Below are 20,200 nucleotides of genomic sequence, written 5' to 3'. Positions count from 1 at the left end.
ATAGCTTCATTTGTTGTCTTCCTATAATGAAACTTCAAAAGGTTTTTCTATTGGCGCTCTGACCCTTATTTGCCAAGTCATATGCACAAATGGCAAAAATGATCCTATTTTGTAATGTTAAAGAATCCTTTTAAGAATCCCTGAATCCAGACAAAATTGTATCAGTTGTTCCACCTCTCATTCCCGACAATTCCTGAAAATTGCAGTCAAATCCATTCAGAACTTTTCAAGTTATTTTGTTCACAAACAAACAAACAAACAATCCAAAATGGCAACCCCTTGGGCCTTGGATGCGTATTTATCCCATCTGACTGCTACCGGAATAAAGGGGTTGGCTGGAGTGGCTCATTGGCATGATACAGGATGTACAGCTGCTCCGAACAAGGATGTTTAGAGGGAATCTTATCCATGCTCTAATTCCTTGAAGAAAAAAAGAGAATGGTATTGATCCAGACAACACTTTTTATGAACGAATAATGTAAATAGTCTTCTTCTTCTTTCGTTTTGGGCTTTTCCCTTCAAGGGTTGCCACAGCAAATCAATGTCCTCCATCCAAGCCTGTCTTCTGCATCTGTCTCTCTCATGTCCTCCTTCACTACATCCATAAACCTCCTTTTTGGTCTTCCTCTACGCCTCCTACCAATATATTGACTATCTCTCCTCTGGACATGTTCCAACCATCTCAGTCTGGCCGATAACTGACTTTATCTCCAAGGCTTCTAACATGTAATGATGTACTCTGATGTACTCCTTCCTGATCCTATCCATCCTGGTCACTCCCAATGAGAAACCTCAGCATCCTCATCTCTGCTACCTCCACTTCTGAATAAGAAGAATGAATTAGAAGAATAAAGTAAATAGTGAAAGTTGAATGGGCAGCACGGCGGTATAGTGGTTAGCGTGCAGACCTCACAGCTAGGAGACGAGGGTTCAATTCCACCCTCGGCCATCTCTGTGTGGAGTTTGCATGTTCTCCCCGTGCATGCGTGGGTTTTCTCCGGGTACTCCGGTTTCCTCCCACATTCCAAAAACATGCTAGGTTAATCGGCGACTCCAAATTGTCCATAGGTATGAATGTGAGTGTGAATGGTTGTTTGTCTATATGTGCCCTGTGATTGGCTGGCGACCGGGCCTCTCGCCCAAAGACAGCTGGGATAGGCTCCAGCACCCCCCGCGACCCTCGTGAGGAAAAAGCGGTAGAAAATGAATGAATGAATGAATGAAAGTTGAATATAGTAAGTGAACAAATGCATCAGCAATTGCTATGTAACAGAAAGTTTTGTTTGTAATTATTTATAACTACAAACTCACTTCCTAATATTTCTCCAATTTGGGACCCTTTCAGGAAAAGAGTTGACGCCCCGGCTCTGGTCCCACACACAATAGAGCGTAGTCTAAACAGGTGGCAGGCAGCCTGGGGTTAGAATGTCTGGTTTTGTTGCTCACTTGCTGCAAACCTCTAACTTTCCACTTGCGTCTGCTCTTGGCATATTAACAGACATTTTGGAGCATTTACTTCTGTTGCTAGCCTTGACAGTAGGAGAGTTCCACGAGAGTCTGTTTGTTTTTACTTCTCCCTAGCCTGCAGCTCAGTGGCGCAACCCTGCTGAATAAACACAAAAGAAAAAAAAGCGCATGTGGTGTTTATAGAAAGAGACGCGGGAAATGTATTTGTCCTTAAAAACACGCAAGGTCTCCTCTATGCGAAAACGCCTATGGAATGTCAAAAATTGCAGAATGCAAGCGCATGACTGCGCGAGGGCGGGTGGTTGGGCGTCCTTTCCTGACATCTTTTAATACCCTATTGTCTGCACGTATGAGAAAACTGCCATCAGAGCAAGAAGAGAAAGGAAGGCGTGGCTGCCATGCAACAGGGATTCATGACTACATTGTCCCAACATAGACGGCCTTTCAATTCCGCCAACACAGGATACAAAGTTCCCATGCTATGTTTAACTTTGTCAGGCCGTCAAGGGAATTGTATGCCTGTATATCATTCCTAACAAAACACACTTACCCTATTTATCTACATAAAACGTGCTATTGCCATCAAAAATATGAAACCTAAATATAAAACTATAATATATTGTAGCGTTGCTGGGAGAGGGCGCGGCATACCAGCATGCCTTGCGGCACTTGTTGCGTGTAGTTGTCTTTGTAGTAGTTGTCCTAAGTGTGTTTACTTACATCTTGTGCTGCGATTGTTGTGTCTAGTTCAAGAGCACGGGCCACATCAACACTTTGATGTCAAGTAGGAGCCATGAAATACGTCCCTGTGGACCACAACTGGCTTTCTGGCCATGTGTTTGACACCCCCGATCTATACATGCTATATCATGCAACACAGTTGTACACCACCGCATATTTTTTTATTATTATATTATATATATTATTATATTATTATTATTTTATTAAATTCATCAATTAGAATGAAAAAATGACCAAAATAAATGTATTCATAAGAATAAAGTTGGAGAAAATGACATAGTAGTGCCTTAGAAGGTGGCATTTTGATGTGTAATGTTTTCATTTGTATTTACATGAATATATTCACATGTATTTGTTTTTATAAACCCGAATTGTAGCGTGCAGAAGGTGACGAAATGTTGATGTGTGATGCCAATCTAACTTCAATCGTGCCAGACCTTTTGAATCAAGGAGAAGGTATCCAGATGATAAGGAAAGATGAACAAATAATACAATTTCTTTGAAAGTGCACTAGAGTGCTGGTCAAGTGGTGCTAACTTACAGTAGCAGCATGACAGCCTAGCAAGTGAACATCAAAAGAGAGCTCACACAGATCCGACCGAGTGATAATCAGCTCACATCACGGAGCATGTGAGCAATATGCACATTTCCATGTGCATATTGATGAGTTGTGAATTTTCACCATTTGCAGGTGGGCGTGGAACGTGACATTAATTCCGTAAAACACAAAATTGCATGTGCATCTCCATTATTACAGTTCCATAATTATTAAGACTGACATGTAAATAAAGCTATTCTTAAAAAAAAGGCTGCAGAAGAGCAAAATTAACAGCGAAAGGAGAAGCTAAAAGTGAGTTTCAATAAGCATCACAAAAGTACATGTGTTACTTACAGTGTTCTTCTGGCAAATTATTTCCTGAAAGACAAAGAAGAAAAGTACATTTAGACATTGAACTGTCATCTTTCTAGAGGAGAAAAATCAAATCCATTACTCTTGAATGATACACATTTTCATTATGATGTAACCACAGTCATTGCGAACATAAATCCAAACTACCAACATGAAGTGTGCAGGCATGAAGTCGTGTACACAGGAGTGGGGGAAACAGCTTCCTAATTAGCAATCGTTCGAAAAGGAAAGAATGCTTCAAGAGCAATTTTCACACCATAAAAGATTGTGTATGCGTCAAGTGTGGTGGAGAGAAAAAAAAATGTGGAACATCTGGATGAGAATACTGTGTTTTTCTGCTCCTATGCTGCTGTTCTTGAAATGAATTGAGAGCATTATTTGGCAACTTTTGGCACTGTGATTGCATGATGAAAGCTGCAGGTTGATGATTTTCCATTTTTGCAGAACCGTATGGGTTCCACTACTAGAACACACACTGGCCAGCTCCCAGTAAGTTATTTTTGTTGTATATATATCGTGACACTGCATGGAAAAAAACCCTGACCTGCACAAACAAAATCTTCTAGGGACTATTCCTAGAAGTTTGGCATATGTCCGCATTACAGTAATGTACCTTGCAAAATAGAAAACCTGTCTCCAAAAGTTAAGCTCTCTATTCGTCTCCTTTCTAAAAATCCTTCCTAAATTAATCTGCAGCCATCAAATTAGTGATGCATTCAGGAGCTGCGGGAACAAAAACACAATCTGTCAGTCTGTCCTCCACCTAAATATAGCCTTTAAACCCTAAATCTTGTGATTAAAGAGCCTCATCCCATCCATCATTTGTGTGCTGGAATGGTGTTGATGATGATGATGATGATGACAACGTACCTGCAGAGACTGGAGAGAGTCCGAGTTGGTGTCGCAATACAGGATGATGTTGTTGGCCATGCTGAAGCTCTCTCTCACTCCCAAGTGGTAGAAGAGTGAGGGCTGGCGGAAGGCGTCTGTCATCTCCACAACGGCGATGTCTGATGAAGAAAGAAGGGTACATGTTATAGGTCACAACAACACCTATTTCATCAGAAGCGGACGCTCAACTGTATGTCACTGGTGTATGTGAGTGACGGGGAAAAAAGCTCTGACTCTCATATTCGGGTGAATACAGTGTGCTAATGGGAATGGAAAACATAACAAGATAGATCACATTGAAGTACAGTCAAACCTGCAATTTTCTTTTTTTGGCTGTTTTCGTAAAGCCAAACATTGTGCACAACAATGTTTTTTTTTATTGACCGCACCTGCTAAATAACCCTCCATGGAGCCAAAGAAAGTTGCCAGTGCCAGAACTTTGATCAAGATGGTGAGCATCCATCAATTTTCTATACCTCTTCTATACCGAGCATGCTGGAGCCTATCCCAGCTGTCTTCGGGCGAGAGGCGGGGTACACCCTGGACTGGTGGCCAGCCAATCACAGGGCACATATAGACAAACAACCATTCACACTCACATTCATACCTATGGACAATTTTGAGTCGCTAATTAACCTAGCATGTTTTACTATTGAATTCAAGAAAGTTCAAAAAGTGGTGTAGGTATGTTCCAGGATGTACTGGAATATATAACCTGGCAATGAAAGAAGAAATCGGAAAGAAAGATCAATCAATCAATGAGAAACAAACAATCAATGATGTTGTGAAGTTCTTTTTGGTGTGGATCAACAGTCCTCTCGCTTGAAAAAAAGGTAAAAGTAATGTTAAATGTTCATTTTGCTGTTTTATTATTTATTTTGCATTGTTTTGGGCATGTAAAATTACAATTATTGTGAATAAATTGTCGTTTTTGTTAGTATTTTGGGTGACTGGAAGGGTTTAATTAGATTTACATTATTTCTTGCTTCAGTTTTACTGACAGATTTTACTGTACATCACGTTTACATTTATATTAAAGGGGACCCATTATGCTCATTTTTCGACCCTTTGTATTGAGTTGTGGTCTCCTATAGAGCAGCTACACACAATAACCCGCACAGAAAACTTTCTAGATCTTCCAGAAGTATTTCCTTTGACTTGTGCTTCCTGCCAAAACGGTCTTTTTAATTTATTCCACACACACCTTTGTGATTGGTCACAGGCCCAAAGTGCTTCCTGACTATGAACCATAGAAGGAAGTCCACCCCTCTGTGACATCACAAATGAACGGTTTTACCACGCCTTTTGAAACGGAGCATTTTGAGCCATCCCAAACTTCTTTCAAACTACTACACACACCTCATTATCTGAAACTTTGGCATGGTTTAATACTTACATACTAATAATACTTACATTTAATACTACATTCTAACTACATTTATAAGTCAGAAAAGTGGAAAAAGCACAACAGGTTAAATGAATTTACAAATTAATCCAGTTTTTGTGAATGGTTGTTTCACAACCCTAGTGAGGAACACTAGATTAAATCCAGTTTTAACTTAAAAAAAAAAAATTCTGTTTACACACAGAATAGATTAAAATGTGAGATGTGTGAGGTGAATCTGCAACACGACTCACCTTGGTATTACCGAACATGTTCTTAAATGTTAATATTAACCGTTTTTAGACTGGTTCTCAAGAATGCTACTGAAGGTCTGGAAGGTAAGTCGGATTCTACAACAATATTCAATGTTTTCAAATCTTTTTCAGCATTGTCAATGAATACAAACACACTCACTACTACAGCTGCTACACCCTATGAGCTGGATCAATAGGTCAGAAGAGTAAATATTACCAGGTGTCAGTCACGCCAGCAGGATGGATCTGCTGGTGAAGGGGTGGAGAGTTCCCAGCCTTGAAAGTCAGGCTACCATCATAACAGGCTACATTTGGCGAGGAGGTGGAAAATATCATAAAACAGCAGCAGCTTCAAAGTCATCATAACCTGCACGCTATTGTGGCAATAAGTGTTCCTAGACAGTCAGCTTGTACAGGAAGTGACATTAATCAGGGTTGTACTCTTTATGGTGTCCGACCTGGAGCCACAGATCTCAACAAAAACAAGTCAGTATGTGGCAGATAACGGTGCATGCCAGCTTCTTATCTGTTTTTAACTGTAAGCCTCCCTGTGTAAACAAAGATGCAAGTTATGAATCAATTCTCCAATATGGGCTTCCGGTTACTGTTATGATTATACTGTAGTTTCAGTGAACTACAGTCAACAGAGTACATGATAGTTTCAGGTGTGACCTGGAGGTCTCTTATTCTTCATTGTTCTCAGGCTGCTTTGTATGTTTTAGGGATTTCTGATGGCTAATCATAGGCAAGAATTAGGGATGTCCGATATTGGCTTTTTTTGCACACAAAAAAAAGATATAATACCAATATATTAACTCTCAATTTCCGATACCGATATCAGCCGATACCGATATGAGTAACATGGCATATCTCCTGTGGTGGAAGTGACACGTGTGTTGTATACCAGTTTTCATGATCGGGAAAAAATCTGATACGGATGTTGCATTTTTAATGCTGATATCAGGCTGATATATTCATTCATTTTCTACCGCTTTTTCCTCACGAGGGTCGCGGGGGTGCTGGAGCCTATCCCAGCTGTCTTCGGGCGAGAGGCGGGGTACACCCTGGACTGGTGGCCAGCCAATCACAGGGCACATACGTATAGACAAACAACCATTCACACTCACATTCATACCTATGGACAATTTGGAGTCGCAATTAACCGAGCATGTTTTTGGAATGTGGGAGGAAACCGGAGTACCCAAAGAAAACCCACGCATGCACCTTTGTGAGGATAAGTGGTAGAAAATGAACGAATAACTTAGTCAATCCCAGCCATTTTTCAAAAGACAAGCCCAGTTTTTACTGATCTTTCAAGCCACATAGAATATTGTGTTTTATGGCTATATAAACATGGAACCTACCAAAACAAAGATTAGAGTCCAGTCTTTCATCAGAAAAAAACAGCTTATTTCTACATTTTTCTGTTCTTTAGTAATCAGCAATAGAACATAAGTAAGTTACAGGAAAATATCAGTTCCTGACTAGAAAAGTGCATCTAAACAACATTTTTACATCCAAATACCAATTTATATATAAATATAACACCATGAACTAGTTACAATTGTCATATTCCTCCTCCGGGGCGGCACGGCGATCTAGTGGTTAGCGCGCAGACCTCACAGCTAGGAGACCAGGTTTCAATTCCACCCTCGGCCATCTCTGTATGGAGTTTGCATGTTCGCCTTGTGCATGCGTGGGTTTTCTCCGGGTACTCCGGTTTCCTCCCACATTCCAAAAACATGCTAGGTTAATTGGTGACTCCAAATTGTCCATAGGTATGAATGTGAGTGTGAATGGTTGTTTGTCTATACGTGCCCTGTGATTGGCTGGCAACCAGTCCAGGGTGTACCCCGCCTCTCGCCCAAAAGACAGCTGGGATAGGCTCCAGCACCCCCGCGACCCTTGTGAGGAAAAGCGGTAGAAAATGAATGAATGAATGAATATTCCTCCTCCTTGCATGAAATCTATAAAAAGTGGTAAATGAGCTAATAGTGTCCTGTGTTTTTGGGTGTCTGGAACAGATTCATTGGATAGACATTGTTTTCTATGGAAACAGTTGTTTCAGTTCAACCAATGAATGACTGTGATCATTTCTGCGTGTATATCTGATTAGAGCCTGACGTATATCCTCGTACCTTCCACCGGGAAGGAGATACTTGTTGCAAGCCTCAGGGCTGTGTCATCACAAAACCCTTGTTCTAAGTATACAACATATCCTCTGTTCTATGTCTGTGTGCATCCATGCGGCGTATCAAGAAATGTTCCAAACAAGCACCTATAACACCCTCACACGTCTGCTTCTTGAGTGCACCTTCTGACGTAAAAGGCGGCCAGCGAGAGAGACAGAGCTCGTATCTCATGTAGATCTACTTGTTCCTTTCACCTCTGTGTGTTTTCACAATCACTTATTATGCTTGTAGCAGAGTTCACCAAAGCATCTGAATGCATCGCAAAGGGTTGTGTGTGGAGACGGTAACTTGAGTCGCTAGAAGCACTACATCACGTGTTCACCTCAGTTGTCCTCACTGATACTTGAATAAGAAAGACAGACCACGTCAAGTTAAAAGACTAAAAGGAACACAGTTTCGACCTGCTACGGCTTATCAAGCCTAAATCGATTCACTCGCCTACTGTTCAGAACAGCAGAGGCAAAAACACTTCAAAAATCTTTTTGGCTCTCAGCAGCACTCCTGTAGAAGGTTCCGCTTTCCCAGCGGTGGTGCCCCAGTTGGAGTGGACTGCATGGATTTGTCTCCATTTACTTCAAGGAGTGTACATACGAGAATATTTGGACACAAGCAAACTCCCTACAGCTAGTGTGAATACACACTCTACTGTAAGCAAACAAATGTCTTCTAAGCAATACATGATTCTGATTTTGAAGCTCATATTAACGACGCGCGCAGACCTCACAGCTAGGAGACCAGGGTTCAATTCCACCCTCGGCCATCTCTCCGGGTTTTCTCCGGGTACTCCGGTTTCCTGCCACATTCCAAAAACATGCTAGGTTAATTGGCGACTCCAAATTGGCCATAGGTATGAATGTGAGTGTGAATGGTTGTTTGTCTATATGTGCCCTGTGATTGGCTGGCCACCAGTCCAGGGTGTACCCCGCCTCTCGCCCCAAGACAGCTGGGATAGGCTCCAGCACCCCCCGCAACCCTCGTGAGAAAAAAGCGGTAGAAAATGAATGAATTAATGATATTAACGACACATTGATATGCTCAACAAAGCCTATTATTATGATTCTTGTTCAGAAATATGATGTCATATTTATCATTTCCTAGTCCCCTTATAACCACAATTCCCAGTGTTCACATTTTGAACCCTGTGGTTTATACAGTGATGTGGCTAATTTATGGCTTAAAAAAAGAACTACAATTCCCATGATGCTTAGAGTGCAGCTGCAGTCGAATTTAATTAGACGCTGATATCACTTTTTGAAGTCTCATGCAGTGATCGTGTTTTGATCTGATAAATCTTAAGCGAGTTTGATCAAGAGTAGAATTACTAGTTTCCACGTTACCACGCCAGCCGTTCAACTTCAATGACAATTGGAGGCATAGGCGCTAACGAGTACGCTAACGAGCATTGCAGATCGGTACAAAAGTGACACAGAGAGCGACAACAAATGAAAGAGAGGCTGACAAAATGTGTGACGAAGGAATTATGAGGTAGTCCAATTCTGAGGCTGACAGTTTGCGGGGGTACAACAAAGTACAACAAATATATTGTCAAGAAATAAACCGCTAAAGCAGCAAAATAAATAATGTATGCTTGTGTAATTACACACAGCTTACCCGATGATCATATTGTGTGGATACCAAACCTGCAGCCATTGTCAAAGCCCTCCAGCAAAAACACCAGCTTGCAGTTTTACAGCACCCCATGCAAATATGTCGCTTGTTCCAATCAAGTACCTAAGATGTTGTAACCATGGAAACTATGCAAAAGATTGAACTATTCGTGATTAGCTGAAGAGCCTGATAACTAATGGAGTAAAGGGGTGCGGGAGCTCCAGGGGAAGATTGCACTGGAGCTCGTCCCTCGCTGAATACACAGTGGATTTACTGTCTCCGTGCCCTACTGGAAATTCTTTCCCACACTCCAAAAAAAAAAAAACCCTGAGACAGTAACGTCTCTGCCAAATTTCCAGGAGCAGCGGTAATAGGTGTGGTGCTCTTACTTTGCTGCAAATAGCAGGATATCTTTAAGCTAGTATATGAACAAACTTGCACTTAAAGCACAAGAAATGTAAGACTTTTGCAACATGCACGGTCTATTTTTATGTTGCATTCACTGCAGGTATGAAAAAGGCCAACATGCCCCTTTTGAGTCATCAACAGAAAGTGTAACTGAAAGTAGCGCATAGAAAGAGTCCTGAAAACACTCGTGCTGCCGACACCTGACATGCACATTCCAATCCACAGTCAGCTACATGTGAGGCAACCTACAAGGAAAGGACACATTTCCATAAAATTGATCTAGGCCATAAGCACCCGGCAAATAGATGAATGCTTCCTTTCTTCTATGTGTGCTAAAAAAAAACCAGAAGCATATGATGCAGTAAATGTGGCCATGCTACCAGTTGCTTTTTTTTTGTTTTTGAAACCTCAGCTCCACACACTGAGGTATTTTACAACCTTACTGAACCCTGGATCCATGAAAGGGAGGGGGAGCTGAGAACAGAATGTCAATTCATCCCCAGTATTCAGTGGAGAAACTAGCGCTGGTACAACAGTGTGGATTTGCAGGAATAGTCACTTACATGCTGTGTTGATGTACTGTACACTTCCTGTTTCCTTTCTTTGCAATGCTAAAGATAAGATAAAATAAGATATGCCTTTATTCGTCCCTCAGTGGGAAAATTTGCATTGCATAGCAGCAAGAGTACAGAATCAGTTACGCAGTACAAAATACACAATATAGAAAAATAAACAATATAAACAACCCAAGTATTAACAAAATCAACAGTTTTTCCCAGAGTTATATACAATGCAGTATGTAGATAATATGAAACGAGAAAAACGTTTACAACAGCAGTCTTACCTTGAAATGATCATTTTGATGGGAGACAATAGCATCCTTGTCAGTGTCAGGGCGACCATGGATCATATATGTACTTAAGTGGACCAGTTAGCATTAGCAACGTCTGTCAGGCTAACAAACACCAACAATGGAGGACCACAAAGGTCTCCTGTATTTACTTCCTGGAATGTGGACACCGTAATGAGACTAATTTTACTCAAGCAGCAAAAAAAAAAAAAAAAAAAAATAGCATAGTATAGAGTATAACACAGCAGTTGTCCAGAGCTAAGGTACATCACCAAGTTAAGCTAATGTTAGCATTCATGTTTATTTTAGTTTATTCAAATCTTGCTGTGTATCTTATCATCATTGTAGCAATCGTTAGTGGTCTATATGCCGCTTTTCCAGCCACTCAGGTCTATTTGGCAAAGGAAACTCCAAAAACGAAGCTGCATTAAACACATCATTCAGAATCACCCAACACAGGATTAGCTAACATTAGCATGTGTGTTTATGTCAAGCCTTTCTGTGTATCTTATAGGCACTGTAGCAATCTTTAGTGGTCTATAAAATGCGTATGGACCAGCCAGGACACCTTTCATACCGTGTTAGTACGAGCAACCGTGTTTAACCTCTATATTTATGCTTCTTTTCCAGCTCCTCAGGTCTAATTGTCAAAGGAAACTCCAAAAACAAAGCTGCATTAAACACGTCACTCTGAATCACCCAATACAGGGTTAGCTAACATTAGCATGTGTGTTTTTTTGTGTCAATCCTTTTTTGTGTATCTTATAAGCACTGTAGCAATCTTTAGTGGTCTATAAAATGCATATGGACCAGCCAGGACACCTCTCATGCCGTGTTAGTATGAGCAACTGTGTTTTAACTGGATATTTATGACACTTTTTCCACCACTCAAGTTTATTTGCCATGGGAAATTCCAAAAACCAAGCTGCATTGAACTTATCACTCAGAATCACCCACAACGACTAGCGTGTCCTGTATTTACAGGTAAACAGGGTAAGCTAACATTAGCATGTGTGTTTATTTTTTCATTTTCTTTAACATTCTTTCTCTAACATTTTCTTAGTGGTCTATAAAATGCTTATGGACCAGCCAGGACACCTCTAATGTCGTGTTAGTACAAGTAACCGTGTTTAACGAGGATATTTACTCCACTTTTTTTTTTTTTTTACTCCACAGATCTATTGGAACTATTGGAAATTCCAAAAACCAAGCTGCACTGAATGCATCACCCACAACAACAAAGCTGTACCTTGAGGTGTGTTTATTTCTTGTCTAGTAGCCTCAAATGTTATACAGCAGTGATAACCAGGTGGTAAGTGTAACCAGTTTGTTAACTAGTAGAGGTAGTAGTAATATTGCTTATTCTACAGTCTTTATAGGTAGTAGTAATATTGCTTATTCTACAGTCTTTATTTACACTAGGAAACTGTAGGGGGAGCCACAGTGAGAGGGCAACCGTGACATAAAACGACCGTACTACCTTCAACATAACATTTTTACAAGATTACGCAATGTCAGATTTACTCTCTTCACCCGAGTACCCACACAAGAAGAGCGTTGCATGACTCAGCACTTTCAGCCTCCACTGTTTTGTGGCAACGTGCACCTGCTGCCTTTTCTAAAGTGGACTGAAACTGGGTTTTAACTAAGTGAAAAGCCGGTAAACACCCTCTTCAACTTGTATTTGATGCTGCTTCTTCGTACTTAACCCTTTTTGGTGCATCCCGTCCACTTAACAACACCCCCCCCACACACACACGTGCCGTCCTGGAGTATCCCGAGGGCTAATTCCTTGTGACCTTGTGCTCTTTTCACCTGACACGCATCTGAGCATGCAGAGTCAACAAGAGGGTGGATAAACAACTTAGCCAGCTGACGGGATTTCAGAGACAAACAGAACAATGATGAGAAGGAAGTGCTGTGGGGGAATTACAGATATGCATCGACAATAAGGACTTTTAACCTAGCGCTAATGCCGTGCTGTGACCGAGTCATAAAGTCTACTACATTCCACAGCAGTGACCTGACACCATAAAGCCACAAATGCAAAATTCTGTGCACGAGTCAATGGAAAGACGCCGTTGATAAGACACCAAATCAAATAATGTGAAATTATCTACAGAAATGAAACAATATGTGCAACCATTGACTGAAAGGGAATATTGTGTTTCTCCAATAACAAACAGATAAAATGCTTAAAATATTTTTACATTTCCTTGAGCTATGCCAAGGGTGTCCAAAGTGCAGTCCAGGAGCCACCCCAAAAAACAGCAGTATAAATATTAAGAGAAAATAATTTTACGAGAATAATGCTGAAATATTATGAAGAAAAACAATGTTATTTTTGTAGCATAAAGTTGAAATATTAATGAATTTTTTTTTAAAGTTGCAATAAAGTTTGTCATTTTGGGGGAAAAGTAGGGTAATTATAATATTACAAGTCATTATAAAGTCAAAATATTATGGGAAGTTATAATTACAAGAAAGAAAGATTAAATAGTTGGAAAATGAAAAAAACAGCAGACATGAAAAAAAGCTGTAATTTTAAAAGAATAATCTCTTAATATTATGAGGAAAATTAAGTCAAGCAAAGATGAAATATTTATTATAATTAGGGATGTCTGATAAAAAATGCCAATATCGGGCATGACTAATGTAATTATTGTTATTAAAAATTTGATGTATTTTTTTTAAAGGGAACCTATTATATTTTTTAATATAATAGTTGTGTTCTCCTATAGAGCAGCTACACACAATAACACGCACAGAAAACCTAGAGAATTTTTTGGAAAATAAAAAACTTTATTAGCATATCTACATGTTTACAAAATATCAATGTGGCCCTTGCATCCTTTCATTTTTCACTGGAAAAAGTTTGGACACCCCTGATTAATGTTATCAATCATCATCATCCAAGAGGCATATTTGCATGCTATCATCTTTCCATGGAACATCTCTCAACCTTCACATGCAAATGAGAAGTCATTTGCAAATTGTTTGTTCTTGTTGGGCAGGTGTTCCCGATGACGGATTTACTGCAGTTTCACAGAAGCCGTGGCCACAGGCAACACGGCGCCATCAAAACAAAGCACGGCGTGCTACTTGTCCATCAAAGTGAAAATATTTCTTTGTCTTTGTTCCCTCGGTGTGTGTTAGTCACAAAGGTAGGTTTTTGGAAGGCATACTTCCGTTAAAAGACAAACGTGACTCACACCAATTCAGGCTGGATGAATCAGCAGACTTGGTTTCTACTGTTTCAATATATTATTAATCTATGGCATTGGCCACCACAAATGGACAACCAATCGGACCCCTGACTCGGGGCTGGTGATATTTTTCGAGGTCTTTATCTCGGCTTTTTGGTTCCATAACCCTCAGGATCTTTCAAGAAAGTTTGAAATGACCATCTTATACGGGTATCTATGAAATTCAACAGTTCACTACTGATCCAAATTAGGCCTGTTAAGCCCTGGGGGAGGTCCTGTCTGTACCGTGACAGCTGTGCAACCTCCACTTTCTGCAGCTTTGCTTGTGTATATATACTCAAGGTTTGCACATCCTCCTCCCGCCGTCTCCCTGTCGCCCATCGTGCATACAGTAGGACCATGTGACCTTCATAGACACAAAAAAAGGCCAACACCTTCTTCTTCTCGTTGTTGTTGCATTTGACTATGACGACCCGTGTATCGGAATGAACAGACTCATAAATAAGCCACTGTCTAGCCAGGAACTCATTGTGGGATTTCTTTGTCAGGCCTTTCTTGCAGGAAGAGGGCAACGTAGTCTGCACAAGAAGATACAGCGTGCTTCTGGGAAAAAAGGCCTCATCGGCCCTCCCATGTGAATTGTGAAACACTTCCAGTCATGTTCAGAAGAAGATAAACAAATGAAAACAGGGAACTTACAGTGTTGGTACTGGCAGTGATGGTAAGATTAACTGTTGTATTAGTACCTTGTACTGTCGCTTATGGTTTTTGTTGTCGTTATTGATCATCAACATCTATTTGGACCACACTACTCTATTACTGTATCGGCTGTGGTCAGCACTTGCTTCAGTATTAACTACTTCCTGTTTTTGGTCCCATTCCCATTAGCTTGATAGGACTCTCCGTCGGCATTGAAGGTATTTGCTCAAATTTTGTTAGCTAAAGATAAAAGCAAAACACACAAAAAAAGAGGACTAATGTGACAACTGACAGTTAAGTTGGAAACATCGAGTACGCATATGAGAGCTTGCTTTGCAACAAAGTAAAAGCAGAATGTTCGAGACGCCTTGGTGCCCCAGTGAAGCCTTGATGCCCCTTGCAAAGGAAAGATGCCTTGATGCCACAGCGAACAAACGAAAGGAGAAACACCATGAAAGCGGTTCAAGCAAGGGCAGTGGCGAAAGCTGATTGGTCCAGGACTCCAGCATCAGGACTCCAGCCTCAAATGGGTGTTTTTTGCAGCTGTGCTGTAATAAGACCCTCTTACTTGTAGGCATACAGGGACTGCAGATAAGCCCGGACGTCTGTATTAGGTAGTGTTGTCAGGAATAAATAATCTGGTTCTCATTCTGTGATTTGGTTCTTTGAGATTATACAAGTTGAAGGTTTTAGCATATTCTTATGTTTTTAACACAGGTAGAAAATTGAGTTCAACTTCTTTTTACACTTGTGTGACACCTAGGAATGTTTAGAAGCCTCTTGGAATGGCCTGCATTGTATAATACAAGTTGAAATATTGCAAGAATTGCAAGGTTTTAGCATGTTCTTATGTTTTTTAACACAGGTAGAAAATTGAATTAACTTCTTTTTACACTTGTATGACACTTAAGAATATTAAAAGCTTTTTTTAAATTAGCTGCATTGTTTAATAAAAGTTAAAACACTGCAAACATTGCAAGGTTTAAGCATGTTCTTATGTTTTAACACAGGTAGAAAATTGAATTAACTTCTTTTTACACTTGTATGACACTTAAGAATATTAAAAACCTCCTTAAATGAGCTGTATTGTTTAATAAAAGTTAAGACACTGCAAACATTGCAAGGTTTAAGCATGTTCTTATGTTTTTAACACAGGTAGAAAATTGAATGAACTTCTTTTTACACTTGTATGACACTTAAGAATATTAAAAGCCTTTTTAAATGAGCTGCATTGTTTTTAATAAAAGTTAAGACACTGCAAACATTGCAAGGTTTAAGCATGTTCTTATGTTTTTAACACAGGTAGAAAATTGAATGAACTTCTTTTTACACTTGTATGACACTTAAGAATATTAAAAACCTCCTTAAATGAGCTGCATTGTTTAATAAAAGTTAAAACACTGCAAACATTGCAAGGTTTAAGCATGTTCTTATGTTTTTAACACAGGTAGAAAATTGAATTAACTTCTTTTTACACTTGTATGACACTTAAGAATATTAAAAGCTTTTTTTAAATTAGCTGCATTGTTTAATAAAAGTTAAAACACTGCAAACATTGCAAGGTTTAAGCATGTTCTTATGTTTTAACACAGGTAGAAAATTGAATTAACTTCTTTTTACACTTGTATGACACTTAAGAATATTAAAAACCTCCTTAAATGAGCTGTATTGTTTAATAAAAGTTAAGACACTGCAAACATTGCAAGGTTTAAGCATGTTCTTATGTTTTTTAACAGGTAGAAAATTGAATGAACTTCTTTTTACACTTGTATGACACTTAAGAATATTAAAAGCCTTTTTAAATGAGCTGCATTGTTTAATAAAAGTTAAAACACTGCAAACATTGCAAGGTTTTAGCATGTTCTTATGTTTTTTAACACAGGTAGAAAATTGAATTAACTTCCTTTTACACTTGTATGACACTTAAGAATATTAAAAGCCTTTTTAAATGAGCTGCATTGACTGCAAACATTGCAAGGTTTAAGCATGTTCTTATGTTTTTTAACACAGGTAGAAAATTGAATTAACTTCTTTTTACACTTGTATGACACTTAAGAATATTAAAACCCTTTTTAAATGAGCTGCATTGTTTAATAAAAGCTAAAACACTGCAAACATTGCAAGGTTTAAGCATGTTCTTATGTTTTTAACACAGGTAGAAAATTGAATTAACTTCTTTTTACACTTGTATGACACTTAAGAATATTAAAACCCTTTTTAAATGAGCTGCATTGTTTAATAAAAGTTAAAACACTGCAAACATTGCAAGGTTTTAGCATGTTCTTACGTTTTTAACACAGGTAGAAAATTGAATTAACTTCTTTTTACACTTGTATGACACTTAAGAATATTAAAAGCCTCTTTAAATGAGCTGCATTGTTGAATAAAAGTTAAAACACTGCAAACATTGCAAGGTTTAAGCATGTTCTTTTGTTTGGGGGCTCAGGTAAAAAGGTAAGGGATACTTAAAAATATTTAAAGCCTTTTTAACTGGCATAGACTTTTAAAAATATGGGCAAATAGAAAATTGAATTAACTCCTTTTTACACTTGTATGACACCAAGGAATGTTTAGAAGCCTCTTGGAATGGCCTGCATTATAAAATACAAATTGAAATATTGCAAGAATTGCAAGGTTTTAGCATATTCTTATGTTTTTTAACACAGGTAGAAAATTGAATGAACTTCTTTTTACACTTGTATGACACTTAAGAATATTAAAAGCTTTTTTAAATGAGCTGCATTGTTTAATAAAAGTTAAAACACTGCAAACATTGCAAGGTTTAAGCATGTTCTTTTGTTTGGGGGCTCAGGTAAAAAGGTAAGGGATACTTAAAAATATTTAAAGCCTTTTTAACTGGCATAGACTTTGAAAAATATGGCGCTGGATCAGCTTCCTGGAAAAGACTGTCATCAACCTTAGTGTACTTTGGAAAGAGGAAACATCCTTCTTCACCTACTGGAAGTGTTTGATGGTAATGATGTGAATTCATTCATGGAAGAATTAGAGTACATACAGTAAATGTGACGTTCACTGACATCAACAACCATGTGTGTAGGCTGCAGCTTCGAGTAGTGACATGAAAAGCTGACTGCTTGGGCAGAGAGCAACCTGTCCTGCAGCAAAAAGAAGACCTTTCACACTTATAATTACAGGAAAGCATTCCTGCACCTTGCAGTCATCGGTAATGACATTGCACTTCGACCAAAATAACACAAAATCATACCTGCGTTATAGAAGCGGTCCAGTACTGCGGTCTCCCCAAAATCCAGTTTCCCAAAGTGGACGGTCTCCAGTTTGCTGCCCACTGTAGCACACGCGTCCTTCAGGCATTGCAGGGCCATGCACTCGGCGTTATTCTGCACGGTAGGTTCGTGGTTGAGCACATAGGCGACACTAACCGGCCTGCTTTTGCACGACTTGCCCGTGGACAGCAGACCACCACCGTCCATTGCACAGCTTCCGGAAGTGTGGCTGAGCCCTGCGCCTCCCACGAGGGTATCCTGCCAGAAAGTCCCCGCTGCTGGAATCGGGGCACATGAGGCTCCTGCACCCCCACGCGTGGTGGTCTCCACGTCAACATCCCCTTCTCTAGCGGGGCGAGCCCCAAAGCAAGGCACGGGCAAGGAAATCCCGTCCTGCTCTTGACTCATGTTGTCTGTGAGTGTCTTTAAAGCGCGGATTTAGAGGAGCAGCGTGGCCGTGGGAGCTCCATAGCGCACGGTGCTTACGCGCGGCGGAGGGAGTTGGTCACACCGTGCCAGCCTGGAGAGGGTTTCACACATAAGCCATGCTGCACCCTTTGCACGGTGTGTGTGCACCCACGTCACGGCGATTCTACCAAAAACTACACAGGAAAAGCAACCTTCACCGTGCATTCCTCACTGGGCCTTTGGTGGCAGATCCACGCAAGTTGTGCAAAAGCCAGCCTAAGAAGCACGACGAGAATCGACGTTCTAGCAGGGAGAAAGTGCACAAAACGACGCCGTGACTTTACAGTTCCCACTGTTATCTCGCTTGACTTCTTACTCGAAGGTGGGCGGAGACGACAACAGGAAGCCGACTAAGTGTGGGCGGAGACACGAGGACCACGTGTGAGGCTCTCAAAGGGGTACCACTCCATAACAACATAAGTACATAACTCACACCCACTTCATGTTAATATATCAACTATTTTAACTGGTGTACTATAAATAATAGAATAATAAACGCTATTTGGATCACAACACTCATCGGCGGTGTAATCTTCTACACTATTTTTATGTAAGTTTATTGCAGGGATTCAACTGTTTTACTCGCAACCGCAATGTGTAGTTTGACAGAAAAACAAAACTAATATTATATCCACAAAGTTGTTTACAGTAGTGGCTTAAATGAGCAGCTTCTCTCTTTCCTGTTTCAAGGTGGACCTCTAGTGGTGGGATAACAGTATTACAGTCCATATGTGGCAAGGCTCGAGGACAAGGGGAAAGGTCAACTAAAGCAGGGGTGTCCAAACTTGATTATGTCATTATTTCATTTTCACTTCAACTTTATTCTTAAATTATATTTGTAAGTTTTCTTCTTATTTTGTGACTTATAAAATAACTTTTTTCCTCAACCTCATTTTCCAATAATCCCAACACAATAATTCCTCAAAATATTACGAGTATTCTTGTAAAATTGTGAGGTTTTTCCTCTCAAAATTCCCATAAAATTACAACTGTTTTTCACATTTTTGTTGCCCCCCACCACCGACTTTCTTCTGTACATTTTCACCTCATTGTCATGACTTTATTGTCTGGATGACCAATTTATTTGTTGTTTTGTTTCTGTTTCACAATATATGCTATATAATACAATATGCTATTCTAGTTAAAATTACTGAAATCATATTATTTTTCCTCATAATTTTACGTTATTGTCGTAAAAATCAGACCTTTTCTTGTTCTTTTTCTATCTGGCAGAAATTGTTATTTTATTTTATTTCATTAATTTTAGTTAATTTTGTTATTTTAGTTATTTTAAATATTTTAGTTATTTTATAATTTATTATTATTTATTTTATTGTGTTGTTCTAAGTTGTGCTTGTGATATGTTTGGAAGAGGCTCAACTCATCCAACGTACTTAGTCGCTTCATATTCTTACCGCTAGATGTCGCCAAAGACCTAACATTTGTTTACTTCATACGCACAAAAAGCTTTACGTCAACTTCTACACAAGGCTGTCTTTAAAAAAAATTCTAGGTGTACCCGCAGCACCTTCATTTCCACTATGCATTTCCATGAAACCACATCATATGCTTTATGATATATAATTATGTCCCCCCCTCTTTTTTCCTGCTTCGTCACTATTCACATGGACACACCCACAACAAAGAGGGTGAGAATCCAAGAAAAACCGAATCGCTTGCTGACAGACAGAAAAACAACAATAGCGACGCAAACTCTTCAGCCAGCTTAATTAAGAAAGTAAATCAACAGAGAATCGCCTTTTCTGCTGTTTTTGGAGAACCTACTACAAAAATATTTATCAAAGATATGCTCTATGACAGGAGGTTTACAGGAAGTACTTGCTGCAAAAATGCTGGTCCCTTTTATGACAGGAATA

At 39.5% G+C, this 20,200-nt stretch overlaps 1 protein-coding gene across 1 annotated transcript in view; it reads right to left on the bottom strand.

Moving 5' to 3' along the window:
- Positions 1-18,611, bottom strand: part of map3k5 (mitogen-activated protein kinase kinase kinase 5) — a 50,073-nt gene extending 31,462 nt beyond the window's left edge. Inside the window, exons 1-3 of the mRNA XM_058056869.2 lie at positions 17,837-18,611; positions 3,989-4,128; positions 3,101-3,124 (exon numbers count right to left, since the gene is read on the bottom strand). Coding sequence (XP_057912852.2) covers positions 3,101-3,124; positions 3,989-4,128; positions 17,837-18,263 — 591 coding nt within the window. The 5' untranslated portion in view covers positions 18,264-18,611. The remainder of the gene's footprint in view (positions 1-3,100; positions 3,125-3,988; positions 4,129-17,836) is intronic.
- Between the last annotated feature and the right edge of the window lie 1,589 nt (positions 18,612-20,200).

This window comes from Doryrhamphus excisus, linkage group LG19, assembly GCF_037039965.1.
Source record: "Doryrhamphus excisus strain RoL-2023G ecotype Guam linkage group LG19, RoL_Dexc_Guam_v1.1, whole genome shotgun sequence".
Taxonomy (NCBI): Eukaryota; Metazoa; Chordata; class Actinopteri; order Syngnathiformes; family Syngnathidae; genus Doryrhamphus; species Doryrhamphus excisus.
This window is presented reverse-complemented; position numbering and strand designations above follow the sequence as displayed.